Below are 9,205 nucleotides of genomic sequence, written 5' to 3'. Positions count from 1 at the left end.
TACTTGGGGCGTTGCTAGCCTGTGGTCCTTGATTCCTCCTTTTAGCGCTAGTCCCTTCTTGATCCGCTTCTTGGTTATTGGGTGCCGCATTTTTCTAGTTCAGCTGCTCTTCCATGTCGTGGTTTCGTTTGGTGAGGTGCTCCACGGCTATGGCAAGCGTCTTGACCTGTCTCTCCAGAGCAATCGTGGGGGCTTCTTCTTCTTGAACGTCGTTAGTGGTCGCCATTGAGCGAGTGAGTACCATGTAACTCTTTTGTCTAGGAAGCGATAATGTGCTACGTTTCCCACAGACGGCGCCAACTGATGATGCCGAAAATATCACCAATAGGTTACACAGCACTCGCGACTCAAAGCGAACCTACACAACAAAATAACAGAAGACCTTAGGGAGCACTCGTGTGGTGCCGGCCAAATACCCTCCAAAGGTCAAGTTAGAATTATTCTCACAACTCTAGAGTGCTAGAAAGGGTAAATTATGCGTACCTTGATTTGCGAGGGTACTGAAACTTTTATAGTAGAAGAAAGTCGATCTCTCCTCCTTGGACTAGAAGTCTTTTCCTTATGGGACTCTACTTCGAGCAATCCCAAACGTGATGGACAAACATTTCCTTGTAGAGTGGGTTTTTCTAGAATTATCCTTTTGCAGACATTCTGATTTCCCTAGGATCCCCTCAGATTTCCAACGTGTACACCAAGTATTTCAAGTGATGCTAAGCCGTGGGCCCTTCCTCAAAGTCGATCCATGAACCCGAATCCGTCAAGCCCAATGTTGTGTGATTTCATACCCCTTCATATATATATATATATATATATGTTAAGGCATTTAAAATTAAAATTTATTATTTAATCTATCTAAAATTAATTGATTTGTATACAATTTATTTTTTTGTTTCTTAACACTAATGTTATATTTTAACATATAATATTTAATTTATACAGCAAAAAAATTACTTTTAATTATCACCGTAGTGTGCTCTTGTTACCCCTTAATTAATTATCTCAAATTGACCCTTAATATTATGCCAAATAAGCAAATGAGAACTCACAATTTCACATCATTATTTTAATATATTTTTTTAATTGAATTATAATTTTTTTTATTCTCTACTTAAACCCCCTATTAGTATCATTTTTTTTAATGATACCCTTTATTAGAATCTTAGTACATCATTTAAAATATATATATATATAGCATTCTGATAGTGTTCGAAATCAGTAAGGTAGAATGGCCTGCAAGGAAGAGAATGCGATCAAAAGAGGAGACCGGAGAAGACCGGTCGAACCCCCTCCGATGGAGAAGTTAGATTTGTAGGAGAATAAGTTCCAAGTATTTTGGAAATGTGTCTGAGAGAAAAGACTTACCTCTGTCGGGTCCAGACCGGTCCCTTATATAGGGAGCCTGGGGCGGTTATTTGTTCGATAACCTCCCCAGGTTTTGTGGAATCCAACAACTCCGGAGTAAACTTCCCTCAACGGATATAAAATGGTAACTGCTAAATGGAAGTTAACTTATTCAAAGGGTTTGTCGAGATAGTTGAGGTTTGCTGGAAGTCTAAGTGTTGAGGTTTCGTCCGTCTGGTGTAAGGTGGTTTAGTCGTCCAAGGATATTTGACGACTTCGCATGGACGAACCTCATGGACGATCTTTTCGTCCATGGGAGACTTAAACTTATGGAGTGGTGCTATTATTTAATGGACGTCTCTCCTTCTTCTGGGTTGACTCTTGGATCAACCTGCGCTGTAGGCTCTGGACGAACCCTTTGGACGAGCTGGAGATGGATTATTTTCCGCTTCTCTATCAGTTGCCCCTTTGTTCAAAGGGTCGTCCAGGACATCGTTGTGATTTTGGCTAAGTTTCACTTTTTCGTACGCCACGTGTCGCGAAACTGTTGGTTGGCCAGTCCTGTCGATCTCGTTTCCCAAAAGAATCGCCACGTGTCTGTCTCTGAGTAGCGAACGTCGTTTCGTTGACCCTGTCGCTGGGGCCTATAAATAGTACATTCTCTTTCATGCCCCTCACTTTTTTCCTCATTCTCTCTTCTGCCAATTCGTCCAAGATTCTCGTCTAGCTCTCGTCCTAGTTTCATCAGGTATTTCCTCTTTTCTTTTTTTTTTAGGCTCTCATTTTAAGTATTCTACATTCCAAACATGTCTTCATCGTCTAGTTTAGAGAGAGAAATAGACGACTACCTGGACGGCTCTGAGAGTGAGGGTAGTATCAGTAGTTCGTCCTGTAGTGATTCCTCAGACGAGCATTACTCGTCTGGGGTTCCTGGCATTCCTTTAGAGGAATTTCAGGAGCAACGACGTAGGGCAGCTTCTGGATCTAAGGCTAGTTCGTCCAGACAGCCATCTAGTCCTCCTCAAGACGAGGAAGAGGACGAAGAAGATGTAATCTATAGTTGTGCCCCAGAGGTAGCATCCACCTTAGACGGTGCTAAGTTAAAAACTCTTGTAGATAGATACCAAATCCCTAAAGAGCTTAACCCTCGTCTACCCCAGCCTGGTGAATGGTGTTGTTCCCCTTCCTCTGGCTTAGGGGTATATACTTCTTACCTATTAGCTGGCCTTAGGTTTCCCTTAAACTCTTTCTGCAGAGACCTCCTCCAAAGGTTGGGTATTGGGCCAAACCAGCTCAACCCCAATGACTGGAGGACGATTGTTGCCATGCAAGTATTATGGCGTGAGGCATTGGAAGGGAACCGTCCAATTACAGTGGACGAGTTCCTTTACTGCTATAAGCCCTCAGAGATCAAAAAATCTGCTGGGTTCTACCAATTTTCGTCCAGAGGTACATATTACAGTTTAATAACGGGTCGTAGTTCGTCTGACCGGCTTTGGAAAAAAGAATTTTTTATTATTTCTGGAAATTGGGCTGGGGACCCAGCTGATGTGGGTATTCCCCTCTTCCCACCTTTTACCAGCCCTCTAGGTCGTCTTCGTCCTGAGGGTATGTCTTTCTTTCCATTTTACCCTGTTTGTCCCTTAAAATTTCTTATCTGTTACTCGTCTAACCATTTATCTTGGTGATGCAGCTGTCGTTCGTCCACGCTTGGACAAGTTTTCCTTGGACCGGATAGACGTGGTTCGCACCTTTCCAGGAAGGACTTTCCACGACTTAGTTACTCTTAGTCGTCTAGCAACTTGGGGACTTGGTCCACTTCCTACTGCTGAGAACCTAAGTCACGAGGAGGTCACTCGTCGAAGTAAGTGTCGTCCATTATATTCTATTATTTCAGCTCTCTTTTCTTTTGATTTTCTTTTTTAATTTTTCTGATTAATTTTTCTCGTCATAGGGATAAGCACAATGAGGGAAAACAAGGAAAAAACTGTGGCTAGCGGGGACGAGGATGTTGCTGCCCCAACTCCTAAAGTGGCTTCCGTCCAGGCTGGGAAGAGGAAGTCCAAGCCAATTTCAAGCAATGTGGACCTGGACGACCTTCCCAGTCGTCGTGGCCACAAGAAGCAAAAGCCAAGTAAGACTTCCCTTCCCAAGGTTCCAAAGTTCGTACCACCAACAGTGAACTTGGACGAGCCTGTGGACGTGGAGCCCGTCCAAATAGTTCATCCTGTCCAGTCTGATCCTCCCCCTGCTCCCAAAACTTCTTACAAGCCTAGCCCGTCTGAGCCATCTGATCGTCCCTCTAATTTGGTTCTGGACGAGGGTTATGCATGGAGGACGTTCAAAGGGATCGTCACTGATCATGAAGTTAACGAATGTTACAACATGTCAGTGAAGGAGTTTGAGCGTTCTGGCATCCATGACCTTTTCAAGGTAAGTTTCTTCCTCGTCCTTGTGTGTAAACATTTAACTTTGAATGAAATGTCTAACTCCTTTTCGTCCAAATGCAGGCCATGTCAAAGTTTTATACAGCGACTTGCCAGGCCAAGGAGCTTGCTACTGAGGCCAAGACTGCCAAGGATAAGGCTAAGGAGCTAAGCCATGAGGTCTTATCCAAGAAGGGGGAGGTCATTAGGTTGACCGAGGATTTTAATCGTCTGCTGGGAAGCGAGACGAAGCTGAAGAACGATGTTGAGGAGCTCAAAGCTGACAACTTAGAGAAGGATACCCGCATCGTCCATCTAGAAGGACAAGTCGCAAAGCTTACCTCGTCTTTGGAGAAGGCACGTGAAGAAGCAATTGCTGCTTTTAAGAAGTCTGACGAGTATAAGAATCGTCTAGACAGTCATTATGCAGCTGGGTATGAAGACTTCCGTGCTGATGCCAAAGAAGCGTATCCTGATTTGGACTTCAACTCGTTCAAGCTTCCTCTTGCTACAGAGAGTTCTGTGTTGCAGACGAGTTCCGAGGACGTCAACATCATGGACGATGCTAACACTGAAGTCACCCAGGACGAGCCCAAGTGAAGTCTATTTCCTTAGAGAATTTATTTTTATTTGCTTTTTCATGGAAGTGCCCGTTGTTTTGGGCTTTTTACTTCTTTTTTTTTTTTCTTTTATTTTAAAGCTCATGCAAGTACAATCATCTCGTCCAGGATTGTGGACGAGCTTTATATACATATTCAAAACTAAAGGGGTTTTTGGACGTTGGTCGTCCACCCTTTGAATGAAAGAAATGAATAATTCTATTTTTACCTCCATTGTGTTTGAATATATATGTTTTCAGCTTTATGTATGAACTTTTTATTTTCATATCAGCAATGTGGTTCGTCCATCTAGGAATTCAATTCACCTCGTCTTGGTCATGGGGGTGAATTTTATTACATCACCAAGATAAAGTATGTTGATTCCTTTGGCTAGATTTTCCATCATTCCGAAATTATGGACGATCATTTTGTCGTCCTGGATGATTAGACTTTTAGCGTTTCTCGTCCAAGGTAATGGATTGTTAAGCTAATTTTGAAGTCTTGGCTCGTCTGCGTTTTGGACGAATACTTTTGGGAATTCATCTCGTCTTGGGGTCTAGACGAGTATGCCCTTTTCATCTCGTCCCATGTTCTGGACGGATGAATCATGCTTTATTTTTTGCTTGGGTTTCATCTCGTCCTGTGTTCTGGACGGATGGACCTTTGTATTTTAGTTTGGGTTTCATCTCGTCCTATGTTCTGGACGGATGAAACTTGCTTTGTATTTAGCTTGGGTTTCATCTTCGTCCTATGTTTTGGACGGATGAAACTTAGTTTCATTTTCAGGTTAGGTTTCACCTCGTCCCATGTTCTGGACGGATGTACCTTTTCATCTTTCCTTTGGAGAAAGGTTTATGGACGATATATCCTTGCGTCCAAGGATTTCATTCGTCCATGCTTGCTTTCTTTTTGCGGATCAATCTGAATGAACATATAAGGATTCCAATAATATATTTGAAAACAATATATATATATTTGAAAACCCAAACTTATGTAAACATTCGTCCACAGGCATGGCACATGCTTATTAGCTAGTGCCTTATTGAATTTTAAAAATACAAACCAATTCGTCCATGAATAGCACAAAAGTGAAAACACTAATGTACTTTCTAGGGGATTATTAAAATACTTAAAAACACTTAACAGTAGTAAAACACTTCTTCTCGTCCATACATATCGTCCAAGGACACCGGTGAAGAGTCAGCACTTATTGATGGTACTTCCTGAGGTGCTCAACATTCCAAGGGTGTTCCAGCCTCCGCCCATCCAAAGCTTCCAAATAATAGGATCCTTGCCTTTTGCAGTTGATAACCCTATAAGGTCCTTCCCAATTTGGGCCAAGTTTCCCGTAGGCCGGGTTTCTTGTTGCCAAGGTAACCCTCTTCAAGACGAGATCTCCAATGTTGAAACGCCTAGGCTTTACCATAGCATCATATTGTCTTGCCATGAGATTTTTGTACCTTGCTGTCCTTTGTTCTGCATCCATCCTGACCTCGTCCATAAGGTCAAGGTTAAGACGGAGCTGTTCGTCATTTTCTTCAGTTTGGTACTTCCTGACCCTGTGGCTCGTCATGTGTACTTCTGCTGGTATAACTGCCTCACTTCCGTAAGCTAGCTTAAAAGGAGTTTCTCCTGTTGGAGTTCTCGCTGTCGTTCTATAAGCCCATAAAACACCTGGTAATTCATCCGGCCATATCCCCTTTGCCCCTTCGAGCCGAGTCTTGATGATCTTCAGCAAGGATCGGTTCGCTACTTCTGCCTGGCCATTGGCCTGTGGGTGGGAGGGTGAGGAGTAATGGTTCTTCATTCCAAGTTGTTCACAAAATTCCCTGAAGGGTGTGTTGTCAAACTGTCGTCCATTGTCAGACACTAGTACTCTAGGTACTCCGAATCTGCATACAATGTTCTTCCAGACGAAGTTCTTGACATTCTGCTGTGTAATTTTGGCTAAGGGTTCGGCTTCCACCCATTTTGTGAAGTAATCTATTCCCACCACCAGAAACTTCATTTGCCGAGTTCCAGTCGGAAAGGGCCCCAAAATATCTAGTCCCCATTGTGCGAAAGGCCAAGGGGCCATCATTGGCGTGAGATATTCTGCTGGCTGTCTGGGAATGTTGCTAAAGCGTTGGCATTGATCACAGACTTTGACATATGCTTTAGCGTCAGTTTGGATGGTCGGCCAATAGAATCCACTTCGGATGACTTTATGGACGAGTGATCTGGCTCCCGAATGGTTCCCGCATGCTCCTTCGTGAACCTCTCTCAACATGTAATTGGCCTCGTCCGGAGCCAAACATCTTAAGAGAGGCTGGGAAAAACCTCTCTTATATAACACCTCGTCCATAAACACATACCTGGCTGACTTGACCCTGAGCTTCCTAGCTTCGTCCTTCTCTTCTGGAAGCCTTCCGTCCTTTAAGTATGACACTATCGGGGTCATCCAATTTCCTTCTCCCTCTATCTGCATCAGTTCTGGAAGGTCTATGCTTGGCATGTAGTGTACATCATTCATCTCGTCCAAGGCCTCATTCGCAGATGCTTCCTTCGCCAAAGTATCTGCCTCCACATTCTCTTCCCTTGGGATTTGAACAAAATCTGCTTTTTTGAATTTCTTCACAAGGCGTACTACCTTCCTTAGATATTTCTTCATTCTGTCTTCCTTGGCTTCACATGTCCCATTGACTTGGCCTATGATCAGTTGAGAATCTCCCAGGACAAGTATTGAGTCTGCTTCTACGGACTTGGCCAGTTCCAACCCCTTTAAAAGGGCTTCATACTCCGCTTCATTGTTAGTAGTCTGGTATTGCAGACGGGCCTTGTATTTCAATTTGTCCCCTTCTGGCGACTGCAAAACAACTCCTATTCCTCCAGCATATAATGTAGACGATCCATCAACATGGACGACCCATTTGTTGTACTCGCCTTCCCCCAGGTCTTCATAACATGGAGTGAACTCCGCAATGAAATCTGCCAAGGCTTGAGCCTTTATTGCACTTCTCGGTTGATACCGAATGTCGAATTCACTAAGTTCAACTGCCCACTGAACGAGTCGTCCTGCGGCTTCCAGCTTGTTCATTGCCTTCTTAAGCGGATGATCCGTCATAACATTAATGATATGAACTTGGAAGTAATGTCTTAACTTCCTAGAAGCCGTTATTAGTGCGAAAGCCAATTTCTCCATTAACGGATATCTTCCCTCTGCTCCTCTGAGTGCCCGGCTAGTGTAGTACACCGGCTTTTGTATTTTCCCTTCTTCTCTAATTAAAGCTGAACTTACGGCATGTGGGGACACCGCTAAGTATAGGTACAGTTCTTCTCCTTGCACAGATGGACTTAATAATGGGGCCGTTGTAAGATAATCTTTCAGGTCTTGAAAGGCCCTTTGGCATTCGTCCGTCCACTCAAATGCCTTCCTGAGGACTTTAAAGAAAGGTAAACACTTATCTGTGGCTTTCGAAACAAACCTGTTCAAAGCGGCAACTCGTCCTGTGAGGGATTGGACTTCCTTGATACTCTTCGGTGGCTCCATGTTCAATATAGCCTGGATCTTATCCGGATTTGCTTCAACTCCCCTTTGCGAGACCATGAACCCCATAAACTTTCCTGACGACACTCCGAATGCACACTTGCTTGGGTTCAACTTCATCTTATATCGCCGAAGTGTTTCAAAGGTTTCCTGTAGGTCATCTAGATGGCTTCCTTCGTCTATGCTCTTCACAAGCATGTCGTCGACATAAACCTCCACATTCCGTCCTATCTGTGGACGAAACATGTGATTCACTAACCTCTGATAAGTTGCTCCTGCGTTCTTCAAGCCGAAGGGCATTACTTTGTAGCAAAACAAGCCTTGGCTGGTAATGAAGGAAGTTTTCTCCTGATCAGCTTCATCCATCTTGATTTGATTATATCCTGAGAAGGTATCCATGAAACTCAGCAACTGATGGCCGGCAGTAGAGTCCACCAATTGATCAATGCGTGGTAGAGGATAACTATCCTTGGGACATGCTTTGTTCAAGTCCGTGAAGTCTACGCACATTCTCCACTTTCCATTAGCTTTCTTCACCATCACCACATTGGCTAACCAATCCGGGTAATAGACTTCCTTGATGAACTTTGCTGTTGTCAGTTTTTGAACCTCTTCCTTGATTGCTTTGTCCCTCTCGGGAGCGAATACCCTCTTCTTCTGACGGATGGGCTTAAAAAAGGGGTATACATTCAACCGATGAGTAATCACACTTGGGTCGATTCCTGGCATGTCGTCATGACTCCATGCAAAAACGTCGATACTTTTTCTCAGGAACTGGATGAGGTCTTCTTTTGCCTTCTCCTTCATACATGTTCCAATTCTGGTAAATTTCTCTGGATCATCTTCTTGCAAGAGAACATCTTCCAACATTTCCGTGGGCTCTGCAATAACTCTTCTTTCCTCGATGCTCATTGTCTGCACCTGTTCGTCCAAAGCCATCATGGCTAAGTAGCATTCTCTAGCTGCCAACTGATCTCCTTATGCTTGTCCTATCCCGTACTCCGTAGGGAATTTGACTGATAGATGGTAGGTCGAAGTTACCGCCTTCCAACTATTAAGAGTGGGTCTTCCAATAATGGCGTTGTATGAAGATGCACAATCTACCACAAGGAAGTTGACTTCCTTGGTTATCTGTTGCGGGTATGACCCTACCACAACTGGTAATGTAATGGTACCCACAGGCTGCACCTTCATTCCTCCAAATCCTATCAGTGGCGAGCATACTGGACGAAGTTGATCTCGTCCAAGCCTCATCTGTTGGAAGGCAGGGTAGTACAATATGTCTGCTGAACTTCCGTTGTCAACTAACACTC

General features: G+C 43.8%; 1 protein-coding gene across 1 annotated transcript; it reads right to left on the bottom strand.

The window, feature by feature from the left end:
• Positions 1-5,250: 5,250 nt before the first annotated feature.
• On the bottom strand, positions 5,251-8,831 carry LOC126721382 (uncharacterized). Its single transcript, XM_050424423.1, has 4 exons — positions 8,430-8,831; positions 6,996-8,123; positions 5,827-6,467; positions 5,251-5,287 (listed from the first exon to the last, which is right to left on the bottom strand). Exons 1-4 carry the CDS (start codon positions 8,829-8,831, stop codon positions 5,251-5,253), a joined length of 2,208 nt encoding a protein of 735 aa, XP_050280380.1.
• Positions 8,832-9,205: the final 374 nt, after the last annotated feature.

This window comes from Quercus robur, chromosome 4, assembly GCF_932294415.1.
Source record: "Quercus robur chromosome 4, dhQueRobu3.1, whole genome shotgun sequence".
Lineage (NCBI taxonomy): Eukaryota > Viridiplantae > Streptophyta > Magnoliopsida > Fagales > Fagaceae > Quercus > Quercus robur.
The sequence above is the reverse complement of the archived record's forward strand: the minus strand, read 5'-3'. Positions and strand labels throughout refer to the sequence as shown.

Coding starts and splice junctions, on each gene's coding strand:
- LOC126721382 (XM_050424423.1), bottom strand. CDS start 8,831: ATGGCTTTGGACGAACAGGTGCAGACAATGAGCATCGAGGAAAGAAGA. Junction 8,124..8,429: donor GGTTAGCCAATGTGGTGATG/GTGAAGAAAGCT, acceptor TTTCGTCCACAG/ATAGGACGGAATGTGGAGGT. Junction 5,288..5,826: donor GCAGAACAAAGGACAGCAAG/GTACAAAAATCT, acceptor ATGTTCATTCAG/ATTGATCCGCAAAAAGAAAG.